Below are 26,194 nucleotides of genomic sequence, written 5' to 3'. Positions count from 1 at the left end.
ATAAGTCGGCGTGTTCCTTTAAAGATAGTAATGTCAGCATGACACCGCCTACATATGATCCGCGGTAATACCATGTTGTAGGGTGCAGTCAGAGGGCAGGTATACGGTATTGATTGTGTCTTCAAAGGTCAGCAGCAACAAAGAAACCAAGGAAATAAAAACACCAATTACTCACATTTGTAACCCCCCTCAGAAAATAAAATTACAACATTTTTTCTCGTAAAAGAGAGTTTTGTACATTTTAAAATTAAAGCCATGCAGATGACGGATGATTTATTAATGAGGGCTCCAGCTTAAAACAGGAAATCAGATGCGTTGCCAAGACAAGCCCCCCCCCCCCCCCACCCCCCATGTCTGTGTAAAGTTTCATACAGAATAAAGAAGTTTCGACTCTCGTACGTGCAGAGGTTGCATGCCGCCCGCCTCTCTGTGGTTGATTTAACAGGAAGTTGTCACCGTCGCTGCTGCCAGACGGTCCCTGAAGCTTCGGCCGCCGGACAGACACCATGAAGGCAGCGCGTCTTTTCCTCTGTGAGTAGAGACAACTTCAGTAAAAATGTATTATCAGAAAACCAAACAAAAGTCACGGAAGTTTGAGTTAGGGTTAGGTGCACGACTATTAATTGTGAACCTAATTTGATATGCGGGCCAAAAGTAAAGTTTGTGTGTGTGTATGTGTGTGTCTGTTTCTCTGTGTGTGTGTGTGTGTGTGTGTGTGTATATGTATGTGTGTTTGTGTGTGTTTCTTTGTCTGTGTGTGTCTGTGTGTGACAGTGTGTGTGTGTGTGTGTGTGTGTGTGTGTGTGTGTGTGTGTCTCTGTTTCTGTGTGTGTGTATGTGTGTGTTGGTCACTGCCCAATTTGAAACGCGGGCCAAATTAAAGTTTGCGAGTATCCGGATTTGGCTCCTAGGCCTTAAATTTGACACGTTACTTTAAGCTAACTATTTCAAACATTTATCGAGCATCATTTGAACTGTTTAGCCACAAAGGAAATCAAGACGCTGACGTGTTTTCTGTGAAGTTATAATACATTTTTGAACAGATACGCACGAAGCAGAGTGTTCACAGAACTGACTTCATCTCGTTGTTTCAGTGTTGTTCAGCTTCTACCAGACGACTCTCCCAGCTCGAGGTAAGTTTCCAGCCTCCTGTGTGTGTGTGTGTGTGTGTGTGTCTGTGTGTGAGTGTGTGTGTCTGTGGGTCTCTGTTTCTCTGTGTGTGTGTGTGTGTGTGTGTGTGTTGTTTGGTGCCCGCGTAGCTTACCACATCCTGTCTGTCTGAAGACAATTTTGCTCATCTCAAACCCTTTCACCATTTAATCAGTAGCCGGAAAAGTAATTGTTGATTACACAATTGCTTGTTGACGTGTTGTTAAGTGTGTAGAAAGCAATAAACACACCACCTGCTTTGTGGTCTCCATATTATATCTGTCAGTAACAGTAACATTATCAGTCACCATCAACTCTTTCTTTGAGACCTTTTTAATGTCTTATTGGGATGCTTTGTTGATGCTTTGGACACTTACCTGAAACTTTTTTGACATTTTCTTTATGCTTTTCCTGACGCCTTGTTTGATCGCTTTAAATGCTTTTTTGATACCTTTTGTTGCTTTTTTTTGTCTCTTTCTCTCTCTACCTCTCTCTGTCTCTCTCTCTCTCTCTCTCTCTCTCTCTCTCTCTCTCTCTCTCTCTCTCTCTCTCTCTCTCTCTCTCTCTCTCTCTCTCTCTCTCTCTCTCTCTCTGTCTCTCTCTACCTCTCTTTGTCTCTCTCTCTCTCTCTCTCTCTCTCTTTGTCTCTCTCTCTCTCTGTCTGTGTCTCTCTCTCTACCTCTCTTTGTCTCTGTCTCTGTCTCTGTCTCTCTCTACCTCTCTTTGTCTCTCTCTCTCTCTCTCTCTCTCTTTGTCTCTCTCTCTCCCTCTGTTTCTCTCACTCTGTTTCCTTCTCTCTCTCTGTGTCTCTCCCCCCCAGTCTCTGTGACCATCTCTCCCAGCAGATCGCAGCATTTTGAATATGAGAAAGTGTCGGTGGGCTGTGGTGATTGGACGGCGTGGAGATACACCACCAACAGGTCAGTTTACCAACAAAAAACTGAATACTTAGCATTAGTGACACCTTTATGATAATGTTTCCTTTACGTTTGTTGCGAGCAGAAAATGTTTGAAAAATGTTAAAAGTAGCGTTATAGTTTGAGTGAAAAGAGCTGCATTACTCTGACACCTAAAATGCCTTTTTATTTATTGTAATCATTGCTGTTAAAATTAGGTTTGACCCACTCTGCGATTCTGGCGGAATTTCTGAGTCTCAATTTTGGAAAAGCCTGCCCCAAATTCGCGTAATTACAGTTTGAAAACTGTTTCCTGTCTTTTTGGTGTGGCACACAACTAGCCAAGGTTAAGGTTAGGTTTTCAAAAAAGGGTAAACATTTAAAAAAAAATAAGTGTTAAAATTGACGAAAACATTTCCAAAACATCTGAAGAAGCGACAAAAACATAAAAAAATTAGAGAAGCACCAACAAAAACCATACATACACACACACACACACACGCACACACACATATATACACATTTATTGAATTGATTGCGGCCCGGAACCCAGTTTACGAGGGGCCAGGTTGAGTTTGACCCGTTTTTTTTAGATGATTACTAAACTGAATTGATTGCTCCCAGCTGGAATCTGAGCCAGTGTGAGTTGGGCTGGGGCGCCAAGTCTTCGTCTTCCTGTGACATCGGCACGGCCAAGGCCACGGACAGCGGCGTGTACTGGTGTCAGTCCAGACACGGAGACAGCAGCAACGTCGTCAACATCACCGTCACCGGTAAGACAATCACAGACAACACCAATACTTCCTCTTCTTCCTGTTTCACGCAGCTACAAAAACACTGTAACTATGGTGCTTAAACAACTCGTGAAACAAAATGCACAAATAATGCAGAGCCATTTGTATCTGTAAAATGCGTATCTCTTTCTCTCTCTCTCTCTCTCTATCTACATATCTATCTATCCATCTATGGAAATATATTTGTAAATCACTTTCTATTTGTGTGGATATTTTTGTAATTTATTTGACGATAATTTCTAATAATCTCAATTTACGTGGAGGAAAGTAAAGCAGATTCTAGGCCACCCAATGACAACTGGCTGCCCGCGGGCCACATCCGGCCCTCCAAAGCTTTTAGTCTGGCCCGCAGAATAATCATGAATTCACAAAATGTCAAGAGGAAAAAATGTGTTCTGTTATTCATCATTTTAAGCATTTAGAGCAAAAACCCAGCCCCCTGTATTTGCATCTCTATTCCCATGCCGGGATTCTGTACAGCGATGCCCGAGCTCCACACATAGTGTGACACAGTGTGTCCTAGGAAGGAAGGAACTTCCCTGGTAGTCTAGAATTATAATAGCATAACTAAGAGAAGCAGGTTAGCTTAGAGAGAGGTGCCGGATAGGGCTTGAACTCTCCCCTGCCGGATCGGGCTGTACTGGCCTGCCTCCCTCTACTCTCACTATATTAGTGATTATAGGATAAATAAATCTGATGACTACGAAGACAAGCAGGTGGGCCGGGTTAGGCGGATGCTGCAACTCCTCACTCCCTAACTATAAGTTTTATCAAAGAGGAGGGTTTTCAGTTTACTCTTAAATAAATACAACTCTTCTAGCACATGGAGTCAACATGAGAACCATATACTCTGTCTCTGCCAGTAACTGATGCTTTTACATGTTCTAAATTATCTAAATTATTGTTTTAACCAAATAAACATGACATGTAAATTATATTTTTAACAAGCTAAATTATCATGGAATTTTCGAATAATGAAATGTATGTATGTATTTACTTATAAATTTTCATAATTATGACGTGAAGTAGACACAAATATATACATATATAAATGAAGCGGTAATGCACTTAAACACCAACGTCAACATTCAGACTCTCAGGCGTGGCCACGAGGTATCCGGCTACTAGCTTACATGTCTGAGTTAGCAAGAAATTCAACAACAAAGAAGTTCGACAAAACGTCTTTTCCATGCATTTAAAACCACAGTAACATAAAGAAAAATACTATCAGCATGTGTTCATAAGTATACAGTGGTTTGCAAATGGTAATTACCTTAAAAAGGGGAATAGTAACGGGAGAAGGATGAGAAAAAAAAACACACACGCAACTCTTTCCTTCACTCGTCTGTATTGAATGAGGAAGAGGAGCGTGATCCCCCTACTGGAGCCCCTAGGCATTACCAACAGATCGACGAACCATTAAACCTCACAGATAAGGATCTGAATTAGCTATCTGCATTCCTTTTCTTGGTGTTACTCACTAGTTGCTTAGCCTTCATATACATTTACAACTACCATAAATGAAATTACATATTTTGAAAATATATACTATACTACTGTGATATTATGTTTAACTCAACATAAATTTAGTAGGAGGGCGTGCCCTGACAGTACCTAGGTAAGGACTACTAGCCAGTCAAAAGCAGAGTATGAGGGCGTGTCCTGACAGTACCTAGGTAAGGACTACTAGCCAGTCAAAAGCAGAGTATGAGGGCGTGTCCTGACAGTACCTAGTTCCTCTTCTTCCTGTTTCACGCAGCTGCAAAAACACTCTGACTATGGTGCTAAAACAACTCCTGAAACATAATGCACAAATAATGCAGAGCGATTTATATCTGTAAATGCGTATAATGTATGTAGCCTGACATTGTCATACTCCGATTTTAGTCAGAATAGGAGTCTGATTCTGCTCCTTTGGGCTGTGATTATGGGGCATGTTTCAACCGAACCAGGAAAGAAAATGCCTCTGCACTCAACTGGATAGACCTACAACCAATTAGAGCAACGAATAGACCTAAACCAATCAGAGTAACGGAGTATGTAACGTATCCCATTAGGGCCAGCTGAGAAATTAAACTTTTGCCGAATCGCATAGGAAGGACGGCAAAAACATTTTTCCAATCGACAAATGCCTTGATCGCGGTTCTCTGTTCCTCTTTTAAAATGAATGCGCTGTCGATATCTTCTATAACAGACGCCATGGCGGAATCTACACATCTCAGTTCTCCAGCTGTGACCATCTTTGTTGTAAACAAATTCAACCCGAGCACTCTTTGGTGACGTGGTTGACTTTACTGTTGATCATCTGTCCATCATTGTATAAAGCCCGCCCTGACAATTTGATTGGTCCGAACAGCTCTGGTTGGAGTATAGTTGCTCCACAACGGATCAAGTCCAGACCGAACTTCCCGACCTCAAATGTTGTGGGCGGGGCTAAGTTTGACTGGCATCCAGTCTAGCGTATATATTTCCGTCTGTCTAATTTGGAACTCATATTTCATAATTTGTAAATCAAGTATTTTTTTAAATGTATGTGTGAATTACATTTCATTTGTGTGGATCCTGTTGTAATTTATTTGACGACAAGTCCTAATAATATCAACTCACCCGGAGGAACGTAAAGCAGATTCTAGGCCTCATTAGCGCCATCTACTGGAGAGCGCTGGGATTGCCAATTGAGATACAAGTTGTTTGTGACCACACAACGCCGAAAAACTCTCAAAAGGAATAGAACGAGAAACACATGGAGATACCGATACAAATGTACAGATACAAATCACTGTGCATTCATTCATGAATTGTGTTTCACAAGTTGCACATTTTTATGAGACTGTTTTAGTACCATACTAACCGCCATTTTATTGGACGTGAGCTTTTGACGATGTTTTGGCGGGGTTTTTTATGATTAAGGCACTTTACAAAACAACAAACAACATGTTTTTGTTTTTTATATGTTTTGGACACATTTTTCAAAGTGTTAGTGATGTTTTTTTACTTTTCAGGTTTTTGGCAATTCTTTTATGACACTTTGCAAAGCTCATGGTGCTTTCTGTGACGCTTTTGACTCGTTTGTCAAAGTTGTTAGCATTTTTTTGAAGTGTTTGGTGGGGGGTTTGGACATTTTTGTTAAAAAAATTCAAGTTTTTTGAAAAGACATTTTGAGTGCCTTTTTTCCAAATTTTTATTTTCAGCCCTGGTTGTTAAATAAATACAACTCTTCTAGCACATGGAGTCAACATGAATGGATGACATGCTGTAGTTTGTCTCTGTGTTGAGGTGGACCAGTGATCCTGCAGAGTCCTGTCCTCCCTGTGACGGAGGGAGAAGACGTCACCCTGAGCTGTATTAAAAGGAACTCGTCCGCCCTCCCAGCTGAGTTCTATAAAGATGGCGTCTCCATCGGGAGAGGGGCTGAAGGTTATTGGACCCTCCGCCGTTTCTCCAGGTCGGGTGAAGGGTTCTACAAATGTAAAGTCGGCGATGAAGAGTCTCCACCCAGCTGGATGCTGATGAAAGGTAAAGAGTCAAACTTTACACACTTACACAGCTACATGGATGTGTAATTTTCCTCATGGGCCATTTGATAAAAGAATGGTTAAAAGTATTTTATAAAAAATCACTGAGCACAACGGTCAGAGCGCCGGCTATTTTTGTGTGTACCATTTCCATAGTTATGAAAAAAACCTCTGTATAAGCCAACTTCTGCCAAGTGGCCGAGCTGAGGTTTTGCAGTAACGGACAAACAAGCAGTAGAGAAGTAACGTTACGAGGCAGAGAGCCAGCCGCTACATGAGTCAAAAACATTTTTCATCCACACAACTTCTATCCCCAGCTGAGTGACAGCTTTATGAAGCTCTCCTCCCAGTGAGTTGCGACACAGTTTATGGTGCCATTGATGCATGTTGGCATGCCAACTAACATCAATCGCCATATTATTGTGTACTAATCAAATGACCACGGCAACCAGTTCGATGCCCCTTCTACCCATTTTATTTCTATAGTATAAACGCACTGTAACTCCAGCGTTTGTGTCCCCAGATGACTCTGTGCCGGCCTCTCTCCTCTCGTCTCCGGATGTCTCTCAGCTGTTTGAGTACGAAGGTCTGTCTCTGAGCTGCGGCGACAACAGCCGATCTCACGGCTGGAGGATCATCAGAGCCACCAAGCTGGACGGGAAGGAGGGGATGCTGGTGAACTCCAGCGAGAAATGGGGCGAAGCCTCGCCTTCTGGCTTCACCATCCACGCCGCCAAGAAGTCGGACAGCGGCGTGTACTGGTGCGAGTCTCCCGCCAAGCAGCGGAGCAACTCCCTCCACATCTCTTTTTACGGTACGAGCGATACAAACAACTCTAATAGCATCGCTTTTTACGGTGGGAGCCATAATAAAAAACAAGTATTATAGGCCGTGATCACACTTTGCCAGAGCTGGCCATAGGCAAGATTTGCAGTGTTTTTGTTGCTTTATTCAAAGTTTTCTTTACTACGTTTTTAATGCTTTTTATAGATTTTTTGTCCTTTCTTTTAGACATTTTTGTTGGTTTATTTATTTTTTTTACTTTTTCAGCATTTGTGACATTTTGTTTTTTAATTTTTTGCAACATTTTTTATTATCCTACTCTCTGTTTTTGACACTTTTATCAAAGTTTTCATCATTTTTTCCGATGTTCTCAGGACTCAGGTTTATAATGTAAAACAGATGCTGGCTGATTCAAAAAAGAGTGTGAACATTGCCTAAAAACCAGAGAGGGACATACAAACACTCTTGTCTCTCTCTCTCCATGTTCCAGGTACTGATAAAATAATCCTGCAGAGTCCCGGCCGCCCTGTGATGGAGGGAGATAACGTCACGCTGCGCTGCAAAACAAACCAACCCTGGGACTCCTTGGCTGGTTTCTATAAAGATGGCTCCTTCATCAGTACTGAGCCTGCAGGTCACATGACCATCCACAATGTTTCCAGGTCTGATGAAGGCCTCTACAAGTGCAAGATCAGCAGTGTTGGAGAGTCTCCACCCAGCTGGCTGTTTGTCAGAGGTGAGGATGCTGTGATATGTAAACCTGGATGGCAATGCAGCTTTATTGAGTTGGATGTTTTTGGCCCATTTTTTTCCATATTTTTTTTTTTACTTTTGTTTGACATTTTGGACTTTTCATACAGTACAGGCCAAAAGTTTGGACACACCTTCTCATTCAATGTGTTTCTTTATTTTCATGACTATTTACATTTTAGATTCTCACTGAAGGCATCAAAACTATGAATGAACACATATGTAATTATGTACTTAACAAAAAAGTGAAACGTCAAAAACTGAAAAAACATTCGGGGCTACACTCAAAACATTCGGGCAAAATCGGCTGACGCCGGAAAAAAATTTGCACTAACTGTTCGTTACAAGCAGCATTTGCCGCCAGGCAGGTTACAGGTAACGTTAGCCAACATAAACATATTTTTGATAGCCTACCTGCTGCAAAATTACACCAAGACAAGTAGAGCTATTTTATCCAGTGTAATTTATCACTTACCACTATCTTGTTTTTTCTTATCCTCCTCTTCCTTTCTCTTCTTCCTTTTCTGGCTTCCTGAAGCATAATTCCACAAGAGAAGAAATCTTGCTCAAACATCTGAAATATTACAGTCCAGGGGTTTATTAATAAATTAAAATGAATGAATGTATCATTGAGGTGAATAATTGTCATATGCACATTAAGGAGGTTACTTCCCCAACAAAAGACACAAAACAGGAGGTAAGAGTAAATGATGCCTAAAGGCTACATGTGTGCTGACTCAGATATAATTAGAAAAGTCCATCCAAAGGAGAATACATAGTTGAAAGCAATACAGAATTCCTGACAGCCTTACTGCAATATATTCCATTATATTTTTATATTTGGATTGTAATCTGTTTCTCTTTAACTAAAGATATTTGCAGCATACATTGATTCAGAAAAAGGTAGAAATAAGTGCATAAAAATTCACCAGAATGCAGGAAATGCAAGTGTTTAATGCTCAAAATTTTCAATAAATGATTTTAATTACTTTTATTTATTACTTTTTACTGCTGTTATTGGAATAAATAACACTTCAAAAAATCTTTTTTAGAAAAAAATCTCAACATAAATCTCACACTAAACTGAAAAAGGCTGTTACTGCAATTGTGTTAATTTCACAGGAAAAAAACACTTATTATTAGACGAGGAGCCTAGGATCAAAATAATGAAGTTACTGTCTGTGTCTGTGTCTGACCTGGTCTGACACATGTTCACGTTAAAAAGCGTGTGCGTGCACAAGCACTATACGATCACGCACAAAGTGTTCCGGTTTTAGCTCCAGGAAATCTGGTCACCGTAGGTTACATACTACTGTAATATGTTTTTTTAACGGGATAAGGAAGACGCAGAGCTGTTCCAGAATCACTGTTTATTGTATTTAATGACATGATATTGCTATAGCTTTGTAATAGGTTTTGATGAAAGTGGCATAATGTTAGCATGCTATACTAACTATTCCAAAGTGATAATCTATTTATCAAATAGGGGTTAGGAAAACCACACAATAAATTAGCTTGGGATGTTTTTAAGCATTAGTAACCCTTAAAGGTCCCATGACATGGTGCTCTTTGGATGCTTTTATATAGACCTTAGTGGTCCCCTAATACTGTATCTGAAGTCTCTTTCCCGAAATTCAGCTTTCGTGCAGAACTACAACCACTAGAGCCAGTCCCACAATGAGCTTTCCTTAGTATGTGCCATTTCTGTGTCTGAAGCCATTGAGGAGGAGAGAGGGGGGGCAAGGTGGAGGGTGGGGGTGTGGTCTTGACCAACTGCCACTTTTCTCGTTTGAAAGCCATGATGTCTCTCTCTCTCTCTCATGGGTTGGCCAAATTCTCTGGGCGGGCAAAGCAGAGAAAGGGGAGGTAACCTTGCTCCTTATGACCTCATAACAAGCAGATTCCAAAACGGCTCATCTGAGCTTTCATTTTCTCAAAGGCAGAGCAGGATACCCAGGGCTCGGTTTACACCTATCACCATTTCTAGCCACTGGGGGACCATAGACAGGCTGGGGGAACTCATATTAATGTTAAAAACCTCATAAAGTGAAATTGTCATGCCATGGGACCTTTAACAAAGTGTTAGGAATAATTTGTCCGTCTATCTATGTAATGTTTTAAAAATGGTTTCTTAAAGGTTTACAAAAAATGTTTAATCATTACCTGATACCTAATATATTATATGATAGATATAATGCGTGTTACAATAAACTGAATTTACAGCACTACTAATAATTAGTCAACATTTAATTATAATTTCATTGTTTGTTAACAGTAAAAAGATTGTTTGCTAACAGTTAAATGACAATTAACTAAATATTAATTAACTATCAATTTACCATCTATTAATGATTGTTATTATAAAGTGTTACCATCTTTTCTTTGTCCCTCAAGGTGCTTTGCTTAAATTTCTCAGCCCTCAGGCTCTTCCTAAGGATACCTCCACTGATGAAGGTAGAGTGAATTTCTCTCACTGAGCTGAGCTGTTACTAGTGACCTCTTTCAATATGCTAACAGTGAAATGGTAAAACATACTTCACAGGTAATTTCAGATTTCTTTTTCAATTATTTTTCCAGCTACACCATCAACGTCATCCTCAACATCAACAGATGCATCACTTCTCAGTGCTAATGTTTCCTCTATAGCACAAGGTACCACCACCACAAGCTCTATAATTATAGCTGATATCCTGCACAGCCCAGAGTTTAAACTTATAAGTGTGTGCTGTCATATTGTTAGGAAAAAAACTGTGCAAATCACTATTGAGTAGAGTAAATGATGCCTATAGGCTACATGTGTGCTACCTCAGATATAATTAGAAAAGTCGATCCAAAGGAGAATTAATAGTTGAAAGCAATACAGAATGCCTGACAGCCTTACTGCAATATATTCCATTATGTTTTTATATTTGGATTGTAATCTGTTTCTCTTTAACTAAAGATATTTGCAGCATACATTGATTCAGAAAAAGGTAGAAATAAGTGCATACAAATTCACCAGAATGAAGGAAATTAAGTGTTTAATGCTCAAAATTTTCAATAAATGATTTTAATTACTTTTATTTATTACTTTTTACTGCTGTTATTGGAATAAATAACACTTCAAAAAATCTTTTTTAGAAAAAATCTCAACATAAATCTCACACTAAACTGAAAAAGGCTGTTACTGCAATTGTGTTAATTTCACAGGAAAAAAACACTTATTATTAGACGAGGAGCCTAGGATCAAAATGATGAAGTTACTGTCTGTGTCTGTGTCTGACCTGGTCTGACACATGTTCACGTTAAAAAGCGTGTGCGTGCACAAGCACTATACGATCACGCACAAAGTGTTCCGGTTTTAGCTCCAGGAAATCTGGTCACCGTAGGTTACATACTACTGTAATATGTTTTTTTAACGGGATAAGGAAGACGCAGATCTGTTCCAGAATCACTGTTTATCGTATTTAATGACATGACATTGCTATAGCTTTGTAATAGGTTTTGATGAAAGTGGCATAACGTTAGCATGCTATACTAACTATTCCACAGTGATAATCTATTTACCAAATAGGGGTTAGGAAAACCACACAATAAATTAGCTTGGGATGTTTTTAAGCATTAGTAACCCTTAACAAAGTGTTAGGAATAATTTGTCCGTCTATCTATGTAATGTTTTAAAAATGGTTTCTTAGAGGTTTACAAAAAATGTTTAATCATTACCTGATACCTAATATATAATATGATAGATATAATCTGTGTTACAATAAACTGAATTTACAGCACTACTAATAATTAGTCAACATTTAATTATAATTTCATTGTTTGTTAACAGTAAAAAGATTGTTTGCTAACAGTTAAATGACAATTAACTAAAGATTAATTAACTACCAATTTACCATCTATTAATGATTGTTATTATAAAGTGTTACCATCATTTCTTTCTCCCTCAAGGTGCTTTGCTTAAATTTCTCAGCCCTCAGGCTCTTCCTAAGGATACCTTCACTGATGAAGGTAGAGTGAATTTCTCTCACTGAGCTGAGCTGTTACTAGTGACCTCTTTCAATATGCTAACAGTGAAATGGTAAAACATACTTCACAGGTAATTTCAGATTTCTTTTTCAATTATTTTTCCAGCTACACCATCAACGTCATCCTCAACATCAACAGATGCATCACTTCTCAGTGCTAATGTTTCCGCTATAGCACAAGGTACCACCACCACAAGCTCTATAATTATAGCTGATATCTTGCACAGCCCAGAGTTTAAACTGATAAGTGTGTGCTGTCATATTGTTAGGAAAAAAAACAAAACTGTGCAAATCACTATTGAATTCCCACCCAACTGTGTAAATACCAGTCACTTTTGCCCATGGACATTTCAGAATTTTTAATATACAGTAGTGCCTGTCAATTTTCTAGGTATCAGACACTCAATGATGCATTCTGTACCTCGACAGATGGATTATATTAATAAATTGACACATTTTTTTTTTTATTTATGCACAGTATATGCAGCACTTTAAACATTTATCTATGCACAGTTTATGCAACAGCAGTTGATGCACTGTAAACCTTTTTTTATTTATATAAAGTGTGGGTGAACTTAAATTTAATGGCTATGCTGTGGTTCCTGTAGGCTTTGTGTGCGTGCGGGGCGGGGGGTTGGGGGGCCTCCATGTCCATTTTGCTTGGGGCCCCCAAATTCCTTCAAACGGCCCTGCTCACTGCATTTATTTGGCATTATCAGTTGTGACTGGGATGTTACTAGTACTGGGCCTCTTTATCTTCCATTCCTCCACTGCTTGTATCAGTTCCTGCGCAAGACGAGTGCTTGTGTGACTCGTAGAGGGGGCGTGTCTGCAGCACCGGACTTCTCCCAGTCTGCTGTGATGAAGTGAGCGGTTATCGTCACATAGCTCTCCGTTCCCGTGGATGTCGTAACGTGGCTCAAGCACTTTCAGCATGTGTTTAAAGCCCTCGTTTTGCACAACCGAATATGGCCTCATGTCTGCACCTATAAACCCACCGATAGCGTTTGTGTTGGCTTCAGCCCGGTCTGATTGTGCAACAAGGGGCTGCTTAAATGCCGCGGTGATAGGCGGTTGTTGAGCAGCTTTCGTTTTCACTCCTGTCAGTGAAACACCGGGGTGATGTCGCTTCAAATGCGAGGCCATGCTTGATGTGTTTCCACTGTCATACGGCTTTCTTGTGCCACAGTGCCTACACACCGTCACGGTTTTATCCACTAACCTCTTTCCTTCATCATTATATTACAGGGAAGCCAAAATGTTCCCAAACAGGGGATTTAAATGACGCGGGGCGTTCAAGCTCCTCCGTTCCTCCGCTCACCATGACCACGCTATGTGTGGACTGAACATGCGCACAACTTTTTTTTTTTTTTTTCAGAAATCAATCCGCGGATCACCGAACGGATCACGGATTAATGACGATCCGTTGCACCACTGCTGTCTGGAGATTCCTTAATGCACAACTCGTATTCTTTCGGACGTTTCGTACCAAATGTTGTAACAGCGGCCATGTTGTGTATTGTTTAGGGTCTTCGCCACCATGAGACAAATCAGCATTGTAAATTGAACATGTAGCTGGACTTGAATGGCCTTCTTTTGACTGAAAGTACTGCCAAACAACACATTTTCATATATATATATATATATATATATATATATATATATATATATATATATATATATATATATATATAAATAATTAACACATCAGATGAAGTGTTTCTGGTTTTAGATGATTACCTGTCCAGGTTTGTGTGTTTCTCAGATTCTCAGAGCGATATGGAGGAAACTTCCTCGCCTACGTCTGTGCTGACGCTGATACGCCACCTGGTGGTCGTCTGTCCATACTGCATCTCCACCGTCCTGCTGGTGTCCATATGTCGACAGAAGGCCAAAGGCGTCAGCAGCAACCTTTTCCATTTAAAGCGTCAGCAGCCTTTGTGGTAACAATTCTTTTTCCATTTAAAACAAATAACGAGCCACTTTTTTTTTCATTTGAAAAAAAATAAAAAACAAAGCCGTTTCTTTGCAGAAAAACGAGACAACCAAATAGAAAAGATTTAGTTTTTTTGCAAAGTCACTTTTTCGTAATATAATAATATAACAACATGCTTCATTTGGTCCAAACTCAAAAAAAAGAAAAAATACAATTTTACTGTCCCTCAGCAGGAAGGAATTCTTGGTTCCAGCATGTTTCCATGGCGTAAATGTCTCCACCCAGAGTACAGGACCTGAGGGGTATGAAGATGTCATTCCTGATGTCACCACTGAGCATCATTTCTTTTTATTTAAACTCTCCTGCTGTTCTGAGTTTTGGCGTCATGGTTGAATCATTGGAAGTTGCTTTTCTCTTATGTTGTGTTTTTTCTTTCACGGTTGCTGTCTGTAATGTTGTCCTGTTGTCATAAATGGCCTGGAACTACAGAACAAACTGTTCATTCACCCGGAATTGTATTTGCAACCGAGATTTTAACCAGAAAACTCAAAATACCACAATGAGTGAGTCATAGAACATGAAACCCGGTAGAGACTTATTAAAGGAAACTACAAATATACTGTCACACTGACAGTCTAAACTCATATTTTCAAATCTACTGGTTTTAGAAAAGACTAATCCCAAGGTCAAGGTATCATTCCTTGTTGCTTGAAAACAAAGAAAATGGCTGCTGCTGCTGGGGGTCTTTTAATCTGAGCTTTTTTTGAGAAAAAAACAGGAAGAACCAGCAGATCAATTCCCCAGCCATCTCCACACTGAGTCCTGGTTTCACTAACATTTAAGGGTGGTTCCTCCCTCAGAGTCCATCCAGCAGAGCTGTCGAAAAAAACATCCTCCTCACAGCTCAGAGAGACAGACTGTCCTTCAAACATCTGAGATCTGCTGGGACTCACAGTCAGAGAGGCTGGAGGAGGAGGAAGAGGAAGTAGTAGTTGGATAAAAAACTAGTTGATGGGACAATTTTTTTTTTTGGCTACAGATTGTGTAGAGGACAAAGTGTGAGGGGAACTCTGATGCTTCACATTGATTTTCTGAGACAATCAATCTCATCTCTTACACTTGCAATAATGTATGCTCCCAGGATGCTCCAGTATCTCAGCCTGATGGCGTGTGATGCTTTTATATAATAATAATAATAATAATAATACATTTTATTTAAAGGCGCCTTTCTCGGCACTCAAGGACATTCATCCTTATCTTTCTCGTTTTCTAATCTTTCTCATAAGTATTTCTACATTGAAGCTACTCAGAGTTTCAAAGGCATGTGGTTAACCATATCTGGTATTCTGGGGGAGTTCAAAGTGTGAACAAACCTGCGGATGTAGATGTAGGTGTGATGTATCGTTGTTTATGTGCAGGTTTGATGAATACCAAACTTATTATTTGTACAAACAGTTCATACACACACATTGACTACTTGTTCTATGCATGCTTTGATAAATGAGGCCTCTGCCTTCTCAATGATAAACTCCTCAAAAATACTTTTTTTGAAACATGCTGTGTTTTGATCGTGGCCTAACTGTTTAATCTAGAAAAAAAAGTGTACTGACCTTGGTTTGTTGTGCTGCTCAGCAGTGAGGTCAGAACTGAAGAGAAATTAACCTCAGGTTAGTTTAAAGTTTATTTAAAACATTTAAATAACATGCTAAAAACTGTCTGCAAAATCATTTACACAAATTTCAAAATGAAACCTTATGTTTACGTTGAGAAGCATTTTTAGCCAAACAAAACATTTTAAAGCTGATGTTTTTTTAGTTTCTTACAGAATAGCCACAGTATAAATGTTTCCTCCATCCTAACAGTTGGTGAAATGATGTCTACACTTTGTTCACTTCATAGTTGCATCAAGTAAGCCCTCCTCCTTCCTCTGTGTCTGGTGGCTGGCCGTGTTGTGGTTTCCTCTGCACACATTTATCAGAAAAAAAGTTGTGTTTAGTTGACTGACACCTGAATGTAAATAATACGATGCCAACACTGTTTTGATGCCTGAGGTTAAAGATATCTTTTCACAAATAAACAATACAAACAATAAACAAGCTGTATCTTACTCTAGATGGCTATGGTTTAGTTGAGAGGAAGTGAACAGGGGTACCTGGGTGCCTAACAGCATGCCTCTGAAGAAACATACTAATGCAAAGTGTGTAGCTGCACGCTATCAAACTGCACCTAAAAAATCCAATCAGGTTTGCACATAGAAGGAATGTGCCTTAGTGTTTTGGTGCTGTCAAAATAACAATATTTGCAATAGATTTGCATTACCATAAAATGTAGAGTTCATGGTACGAATGGAGCCCAGCTGGAGGTGTACAGACCCAGGAGGGTCATTAGGGTCAAGAGGCGTAAAAGCCCGGGAGAGATGTCAGATTGCAGTCAATGATACGCTGCAGTCTGCCCTTGTCCTTGGCGGTGGCAGCAGATGGTCCCAATGGACTTGATAATGGCACTTTAGAAGTGAACTATCATTGTCTTTGGCAGGTTGAACTTCAGGTGCAGCAGGAAGTACATCCTCTGCTGGGCCTTTCTGATGAGCCACAGAAGCGAGGGACTCCACAGTGTTGACTCTAGAGTCTCCCAGGGTAATGGCGGCATGAGGCTGCATCATTTCTGAAATCCACAACAATCTCCATTGTCTTCAGAGCATTGAGCTCTAGCATTACCTACATATGATCAGAGGACATCATTATTGCTTCTGGCGGTTGCACCTTAAAGGTCATTCCCGTTACCAGTATTTGAAAGAGGTTTTTAACAAGGCTAAAGCTCCATCCCTGCCTCCTCAAAGAAAATACGATCGTGCCATTCTCCCTGGTAGCCTCAAGGGCCTTCGGTCAGCCTATTGTCCGGTAACCACTCTCAAACCAATGAGCACTCAGATCGATTCAACCAGGAGTTCAAGATGGGCCTGCGTTGTCTGTTGTACTGGAACCCGGTACGTCCTGTACCAAGCACTGTACAAAGCAGCTGATACGGGTTGAGTATGCGCACACCATGCTTTCATGTTCCTTCATTAGCCTGTTTCCGTTTCTGTCGACCTACGGATACCAGCCTCCCCTGTTCTCTGCTCTGTTCCCTCTGCACACGTCCAGCAGAGGGCTGTAGAAATGCTCATATCTGTTCATAGTGTGGAGGGGAAATCACTATGTGTTTCTAATCAGACACTTTTAACCAATTTAAAGCCCCAGTGTGTAATGTTTGCATTTGTTCATTATAAAAATCTGTATTGCCCTCCACAAACTTGTCCTTTTTCGTGAATATTGACCACCACCATCAATTCCAAGTTTTCCTATTAGCTTGGAATTTTACATTTGCGTTTGCATGAACTGGGGTAGAGTTAGCCGGTAAGGGACATACAGGACATACTGCTCTGCCTTTCGCGTTTTCGACTCACAGCTGCTTCTCATGGGTATCGTCGCCTCCTGGCCCCGCCAAGTTTGAAGAAGGAAACATGGAGGACCACATGTATTCAAACTCCAAATTTTAGGAACAGGAGTCTTCTTCTTCACCCAGAAAAAGAAAACGGATATTGAAAAGAGCAAGAGACCAGAAAAAGAGTGAACATTGGAGCTGCTTTGGAGGAACACACTAAATCCCAACTAGTTAATTATCCTCCGGACAGCTGCAGTCTCCTTTTCTTTCTCTCTCCTTTCTGTCGGGTGGCACGTGCCCGCTCGTGGCGTCCCCGCCACTCTCCGACATGAACTCAATCGATGTATTAAGAGAACGCATGAACTCCAACCATGACAGCTGATAGCAATACTGCGTGGGGCGAAAGAGAGTTGATTGTGATATATGATTTCAATGCTAGATGGGAGTAATTCTTACACAATGTAGCTTTAAAGGAAATGGTGGAGTTATATTTAAAGTGGTGAGCATGGCGTGCTCAAATGGCTCTGGGTGTGCTGTGATGCTGATTGGAGCACTTTCTAAATGTCTAGTTGACCAATCAGATTGCCTGGTCGGATCTACGACCTACGTGTCGGATGTACAGTCTGTTGTTGCTCTGAATGATTAGTTTAGTTCACGGCAGCTCTTGAACACAAATCAGGTCTAACAAGGTGTACAGAGGGCGGTGGCTTCCAGACTTTCCCCAACAAGAGGAAAGTGTGCCAAGTACTGATGCAACCTGTGTTGTTAGATCCACCCACCTTAAACATTTGATGAAATAGAAACTCTTGGGTACAAGACAGCAACGGATCGAGACTCTCTCAGCTCTCATGGCTCCATTTCTGCTCCTGTTGCTCATTCTGTCTGAAGCAGCTCCTGGTAAATATCAGCTTTTAATGTGAAACGATTAATGTAGACTTTATTTCTGACCTTTGTTGTTATGATGATTGTGTTTAAAACACAGACAGTTTCAGGTTTTATAAAGTTTATGAATAATGTAGGAGCTGTTTTCCATGTAAGTACATGAAGTATCCAAGGGAAAATGTAGATCTGGTCATGACCAGGGATGACCGGATTGCTCTCCATTATCTTTTATATTACATGGCTACTCACTACAAAAATCAATAACTTGATCAAATATATTTATTTAACAAAGATTGTTTGGCTTCTGTATTTTACGGTAAGGGAATATGAACGGGTTGCTGCTCTCAAGCCAGGTCGCCCGGCCCGAGTAAATGTGAGTTAGTCAAGGAGCTACATTGTCATCGTTAGCCATTAGCTCTGTTAGCTCTGTTAGCTCTTCCTGTTTCCTCCCTTCACCCTTTCTCTCCCTTCGTTATCCCCACTCAGATAGTGCACAATGCAAAGCCATGTAACAAGTAAATGCAGTTTCTTAAACAACAATACACAATCAAGCTCTAGAGGGGGGTTAGAGTCAAACATTAGGTACTGGTCAGTGTGGGTTGGCTTCCGATAAACTTCCACCTGGAGCTCTTCCCCTTCCCGCAAACTTAACCCACAATCCAGGAAGGGGAGTTGATTTTCCCTCACCTCCTCTTTTGTGGACTTGATTGTGTATTATTGTTTTTCAGACCTGATTGTGGTAACAGTTGATCCTGGAGATGATGTCATTCTACCATGTCAGGCTGCTGATTCCTCCATCAAAGCTGTAGAGTGGAGCAGAGATGACCTGAAGCTACCAGAATATGTCCTCTATAACCTCGACGGTGACATGGAAACAGAAGACCAGCATCCATCCTATAAGGACAGGGTGGAGCTGGTGGACAGAGATCTGAAGGACGGAGACGTGTCTTTAATTCTGAAGAATGTGAACATCAACGACACTGGAACATACGAGTGTCGAGTTGCATCAGCTGGCTCAACACGTACGAAGAGAGGCAGTCTTGACATCGACTCTGAGCCAATCAGAATCATCCGTTTGCAGGTTACAGAGCCAGGTGAGTGAGTCTCAGTGTGTTTTTCTGAGTATCAGGTTGTAGCTGCAGTTTCTAACATCAGAGAGGATGAAGGCTGCTCCACTATCACACATTTACTGACTCATGTTTTTTATTCATCTTCAGGTCAGAAGAGTGCACGCCCCAAGGATGAAAACTCAATGAATGATGTCCCTGAGGATGGAAACTCCTCTCCTGTAGGCCTCGTCGTTGGACTGGCAGCAGGTGTTGCAGTTGGAATGCTTCTTGTAGTTTTTTGTGTGGCTTATCTTCTGATATTTGAAAGACATAAGCACAGGAGGTCAGGATGGCCTGCTGATGAGGATTATAATACACTTAAAATCACAATACACAATACACAAAAGACAAAATAAAACAAGATAAAACTCAAAGTTCTGTAATTATATTGGCATGTTATGAAGTTTATTCTCATGAATACGATAAACAGGACAAATAATGTTTACGCTGATAATGTTTCCGATGCCTTCGTCATTTTAATATGGTCATCATATATAGTGTTTTAAACAGTGTTTATTTTTACTGACTGTAGGTCTAAAGCATGTTTTAACCATTGTGAAAGGTACAATAGGAAGTTTGACTAATTACATGCTCCTTACGCAGAACTATTTGTCATTTGCAATTAGATTGATTCCGACACCTATAGCTTTTTAGAAACAATCCAATTGATGGGTATAAAAAATAATAATATAAGAAAATGGGATTTGTTATGTTGGGGGGGGGGGGCTCTCCCTAGGGCCCCCCCCCCCAATAAACCATTAAATGGCACTTTTTGGAGAGTTTTGTGCAAAGAAATGGAGAAATCGAGTCGTACATGATATGTGCAAAACTGCAAGGTTAAGAGCCTATACTTTGCATTGTTGTAGTATCAACAGATATTAGGGCATTTAGCATTTACATTACTGTTAATCAGTCATCACTTGATTACACATTGTATTACCTTGTTATGATATAAGACGTGAACCATACAATGTGCCAAACATAATGTGCCACATGAAGAGACAGTGCAGCATATGACAGTAGCAAAATCTGAGAAGATTTGGGTCTGAGGTGACCAGGTCCACCTCACACAAACATCTTTCTCCAAATCTCTCTCTTTAATACTACTGCAACACACACACACAACACACACACACACACACACACACACACACATGCTTCCACATCCCGCGCAACTAAGGATCTCCCAAGAACATTCATCAAAAAATATAGCCTAAGCCTACCTAGGTGCGAATGCGATAGCGTTGCGCAATGGTCGACTGACAACAAGATTAAGCAGCTGAACAGGAATACGGCCGTGGTGCGATTTTTGTCATCTCAGCTCCGCCGAGACAAAATAGACATGCCATTTCAAAAAGCTTTAATTTATTCTCAGTATCTGATATATTTCCAGTAGGCAACTGCCTGCAAGCAGGCACATCCGGACACAAACGAGCAGGGCTTTCTGCTGGGGCTGAGCCCCGGAGATCCCCGGCCCAATTTAACCACTGGGTATAAAAAGGTATGCCAAGTGCAGTGACGCACAATGGCTGGTTTTGCACTGTTGGGAGATGTGGCAAATGGAGACCGACAGTGAGATGACGAGTTCCGAGTGCCTCAAGTTGTGCTTTTGGGTCTCTGTGCTGTTTTGGGCCCAGCGTTACAGAGAGGAGCACTCGGGGGGCCTGTTCCACTTCAAGAGGCGTCAGCTCTGGCGTCCCGTGGCATAAACACTGTCCCGGGGTAGGGCTAGGCGTTTTATTGCATCAATTTTAATATCTGACCTTTTTTTTTTTTTTATTTGGGCCGGGGTTCGACCTCTGAGGCTGTGGCATTAACTGCGTCACTCTAAAGCTTTTTGGCGTTAGTAATGCCAACCTCAAGTTCTCACTCCGAACTTGAAACTTGGGCAGTGGCTTTCAGCGTCAGATATGATGCAAAAAACGCCCTTCAGCGTGTGTGTAGAACGCAGCGGGGAGAGCAGTAGCTGTACGGTTCTTGAAGATAGCATTAAGAGCGAAAAGGGTAGCGCATAGTATGAAAGCACGAAAATGGTTGGTTGCGGGGGTGGATGGGTCAAACAACACAGGACTCAACACACTCTGTGGTGAGATGTCATGTGTGTGTTGACATGTTAATGATCTTTATTTTATTACCGGAACACACCGTTTAAATTGTTTTGTACTTTTTGACTGACCTAAGTTTTATTTTGACATAAGTTCATTTTACCCAATTTTACTTGAATATAATATTCAAATACTCGGTATACGTGCAGTTTAGTGTCCCAAATTCCCCATACAATGTCCTTAATTAATTATGAAACTGCTAAATCACCTGTGCTGTTTAACAGGTTTTAGGGTTAAGGGGTTAGGGCTAATTTGGGACACTGAACTAATTTGGGACACTAAACTGCACGTATACCCAAATACTCTTCTATTTCTGTAATTCAGCGATAAATTAATTAAAAAGTTAAGATGAAAAACATAATTTAAAGAGCGAGCCAACAGAGTGAACTGTGAGCTGAACTGAGCATGTGTAAAGAAAGAGAAGGTGCTGTGCTGCCACCTGCTGGCTGGCTGACTCAACTGATATGATGATTTCATCCAAAGAGAGTTTTACAATGTTCACCTCATTCCCACTCTCAGCAGTGATAGGGAGCTGATGTTAAAGACACTGACTGACCTGAGAACTGAAATACAAACCCTGTAAAAGACAGAAAGCAACGCAGATTAATTTCATGAAAACCTACAGAGAAAAAAAAGCTTTATTGTTATAATATAAAATATTCAGGATTACAGAGATAGCTGTGGCTGGCAGTAAAGGAGCAATTCAAACTTAAAGCAATGATTTCATATTAAATATGTTTAATTCATAATTATATCAAGATGGGGGGTGGGGGGGGACTGTTTCTGATCTATGGAGATTTCAGAAGTGATGCTCTCTGGTGACATCATAGTCATCATCCAATCACACTGAGGTCAGAGGCGGCAGAGAGCTCAAAGGAGGTCTTGTGGTCTTTGCTTTCCATGTAGAGAGAATCAGCTGTCAGGTGAATATCTGGATGAATGAACTCCTGAAATCAAAGGTAACCTCCTCACCTGTGACAGAGACCCAGCTGGGTGGAGACTCTCCAACACTGCTGATGTTGCACTTGTAGAGGCCTTCATCAGACCTGTTAACATGGTGGATGGTCATGTGACCTGCAGGCTCAGTCCTGATGAAGGAGCCATCTTTATAGAAACCAGCTGGGAGGTTGGAGGACGTCTTTGTTTTACAGGTCAGAGTGAGGTCTTCTCCCTCCATCACAGGGAGGACAGGACTCTGCAGGATCACTGGTCCACCTCAACACAGAGACAAACTACAGCATGTCATCCATTCACACACAGCTTCATCAATACTGACTCCACAGTCTGATCTTACCAGTGACAGTGATGTTGATGCTGTTACTGGTTGCTCCCTCTCTGGACTCACACCAGTACACTCCACTGTGCCATGAGAACATGTGGCCGATGTTACAGGAAGAACCAGCAGGTCTTCCCCAGCCATCTCCACACTGAATGGACTCTGAGGAGGAACAAGATCCATGAAACTAGAATTGTGTTCCTCCTCAGAGTCCATCCAGCAGAGCTGTCGTCCTCCTCACAGCTCAGAGAGACAGACTGTCCTTCAAACATCTGAGATCTGCTGGAACTCACAGTCAGAGAGGCTGGAGGGGGGAGGGAAGAGGAAGTAGTAGTTAAAAAACTAGTTGATGGGACAATCACTGCCTTTGGCTACAGTGTGTGGAGAGGACAAAATGTGAGGGGAACTCTGATGCTTCACATTGATCCTCTGAGACAATCATCTCATCTCTTTACACTTGCAATCATTTATGCTCCCAAGATGCTCCAGTATCTCAGCCTGATTGTGTGTGATGCTTTTCATCTTCATCCTTCTTGTTTTCTACTTTTTCTCACGACATGTATCTCTACACTAAAGCTAGTCAGAGTTTCAAAGGGACGTGTTAAACCATATTTTGTATTCTGGGGGAGTTTTCTTTATTTGAATGACAAAAGGTAAAAAAAGGGTACGAGCCGGCAAATGTAGATGTCGGTGAGATATATCGTCGTTTATGTGCAGGTTAGATAAATACCAAACTTATTATTTGTAGAAACAGTTCATACACACATTGACAACTTGTTCTATACATGCTTTGATACATAAGGCCTCTGGCTTCTCAATGATAAACTGCTGAAAAATCAACAAATTAATCAGCGGCTTTTCTGCTCTTAGTTTTTTTTTTTTTTTTTTACTCAAGCCGTCCTGAAAAAAAACATGCAGTGTTTTGATCGGGCCTGACTTTTCTATCTAGACAAAAACCTATTGCTGACCTTGGTTTGTTGTGCAGCTCAGCAGTGAGGTCAGAACTGAAGAGAAATGAACATCAGGTTAGTTTGACCTTTTACCATAACATGCTAAAAACTGCAAAATAATTTACACAACCTTTCAAAATGACTCCCATCATTTCTTCTCATGAACCTTATATATACATTCAGAAGCATTTTTAGCCAAACAAAAACATTTTATCTTGTATTTCTTTCAGCTGATGTTTCTAGAAACGCTCAGTTTACTTACAGAGTAGCCACAGTATAAATGTTTCCTCCATCCTAACAGTTGGTGAAATTATGTCTTCACTTTGTTCACTTCATAGTCACATCAAGTAAGCCCTCCTCCTTCCTCTGTGTCTGTGCTCAGGTTTGTGGTTCCCTCTGCACACACTATGAGAAATCAAGTTGTGTTAGTTGCCATGAAGCAGAAACATTCACTTTTAAAATAGGGCAGTGAACCACAACATGAAGTGGAGAGAAGAAAAACTAAATGAAGATTTTGGGATGCAAAATGACTGAATGTAAATAATACAATGACATACTCCCTGGTAGCCTCATAGGGCCGTCAGTCAGCCTATTGTCCGGTTACCACTCTCAAACCAATGAGCACTCAGATCGACTCAACCAGGAGTTCAAGATGGGCCTGCGTTGTCTGGTGTACCGGAACCTGGTACGTCCTGGACCAAGCAGCTGATACGGGTTGAGTATAGACACACACCATGCTTTCATGTTCCTTCATTGGCCTGTCTCCCTTTGTGTCGACCTACGGATACCAGCCTCCGCTGTTCTCTGCTCTGATCCCTCTGCACACGTCCAGCAGAGGGCCACATGGACTATAGAGAGGCTCATATGTGTTCATAGTGTGGAGGAGAAACCAATTTCACCAATTTAAAGGAAATGACGGAGTAATATTTAAAGTGGTGAGCATGGCGTGCTCAAATGGCTCTGGGTGTGCTGTGATGCTGATTGGAGCACTTTCTAAATGTCTAGTTGACCAATCAGATTGCCTGGTCGGATCTACAGTCTGTTGCTGCTCTGAATGATTAGTTGATGAGTCTCGGCAGCTCTTGACTACAAATCAGGTCTAACAAGGTGTACAGAGGGCGGTGGCTTCCAGAAGTTTCCAGAATTGCGACCACAGAGTGTACCAAGTACTGATGTAACCCGCGCTGGTAGATCCACCCACTTTTAAATATTTGAATAAATAGCAAAGCCTCAAACTAAAACTCACGGACACAAGACGGCAACGGATCAAGACTCTCTCGGCTCTCATGGCTCCAGTTATGCTCCTGTTGCTCATTCTGTCCGAAGCAGCTACTGGTAATAATATTATTATTTATTTATCCTGAAAAGATTTATCTAGACTTTATTTCTGACCTTTGTTTGTTATGATGATTGTGTTTAAAACATAGACAGTTTCAGGTTTTGTAAAGTTTATGAATAATGTAGGAGCTGTTTTACATGTAAGTATATTAAGTAGAGCTGTAATCGGGCCTTAAAAGTACGGCCCGAAAAGGCCCGAACGTGTTTACAGCCCGACTGGTTAAAAGGCCTATGTCTATCAGCAGTGATTAGAGTGTCCAGAGCCTGTCTATGGAGAGCCTGTTCACTCCCTATCTCACTATCTCACTCCCTATTAAGCCCCATTGTACCAACCCGGACTTTTCCCGAGAGTGGAAGTTCTCCCCTTATTAGACATTCTCTGGAGTGTCGGAGAATAGCGCGGACACGCGCTTCACACCGCGAGCGGGCACACGCACCACTCGGCAGAAAAGGGAGAGAAAGAAAAAAGAGACTGCGCCGCACGCACACAGCTCCTTTGTCTTTCGTAAAAAATGAGTCATTTATACATGTTTTAACATCATTTATTCATGACTAACGGAGGCTATAGGCCACTTGGAAGTTGGAACAAAGAAACAGGCTAAGTCCTCCAGAGACCAGCCTCCGTTTCACCTCCTCAGGATCCATTTTCGCGCTAATCGAAACGCATCAGCTGACCGCTGATTTACCACGCAACCCGAAGCCAAGCCCGATACCGGCCCGAGCCCGGCCCGAGCCCGTGTAAAATAATAGAAATTAAGACCGACGTTCGGGCAAAGATCTTCAGCTCTAATATGAAGTATCCGAGGGATAATGTAGAGGGATCTGGTCATGACCAGGGATGACCGAATTGCTCTCCATTATATTGTTTATTACATGGCTACTTACAAAAAAATCAATAACTTGATCAAATATATTGATTTAACAAAGATTGTTTGGCTTCTGTATTTTTTACCGTAAAGGAATATGAACGGGTTGTTGCTCTCAAGCCAGGTCTCCCGGCCCAGTAAATGAGAGTTAGTCAAGGAGCTACATCATCATCGTTAGCCATTAGCTCAGTTAGCTCTGTTAGCTTTTCCTGTTTCCTCCTTTCAGCCTTTCTCTCCCTTCGTTATTCCGTCTCAGTGCGCAATGCAAAGCTGTGTAACAAGTAAATGCATTTTCTTAAAAAATATTGGGTTTGTGTTTTGTCGAACTTTGTTATTTACTTTAAAATATAAAGAACACTGTTTCTAACTGAGCAGTTAAAATAGGTTGAGAGAAGTCAGACAGAGAGAGAGA

General features: G+C 41.1%; 1 protein-coding gene and 1 long non-coding RNA gene across 2 annotated transcripts in view; one reads left to right on the top strand and one right to left on the bottom strand.

The window, feature by feature from the left end:
* Positions 1–473: 473 nt before the first annotated feature.
* LOC114545305 (uncharacterized) lies at positions 474–2,030 on the top strand. Its single transcript, XR_003690873.1, has 3 exons — positions 474–531; positions 1,095–1,133; positions 1,970–2,030. It is a non-coding gene; the product is annotated as an uncharacterized LOC114545305 (long non-coding RNA).
* Positions 2,031–14,519: 12,489 nt separating this feature from the next.
* LOC114546155 (sialoadhesin-like) overlaps positions 14,520–26,194 on the bottom strand; it is a 41,060-nt gene continuing 29,385 nt past the window's right edge. The window contains exons 8-9 of the mRNA XM_028564832.1: positions 15,444–15,479; positions 14,520–14,797 (exon numbers count right to left, since the gene is read on the bottom strand). Coding sequence (XP_028420633.1) covers positions 14,520–14,797; positions 15,444–15,479 — 314 coding nt within the window. The remainder of the gene's footprint in view (positions 14,798–15,443; positions 15,480–26,194) is intronic.

Source organism: Perca flavescens, chromosome 19 (genome assembly GCF_004354835.1).
Source record: "Perca flavescens isolate YP-PL-M2 chromosome 19, PFLA_1.0, whole genome shotgun sequence".
NCBI classification, from domain to species: Eukaryota; Metazoa; Chordata; class Actinopteri; order Perciformes; family Percidae; genus Perca; species Perca flavescens.
This window is presented reverse-complemented; position numbering and strand designations above follow the sequence as displayed.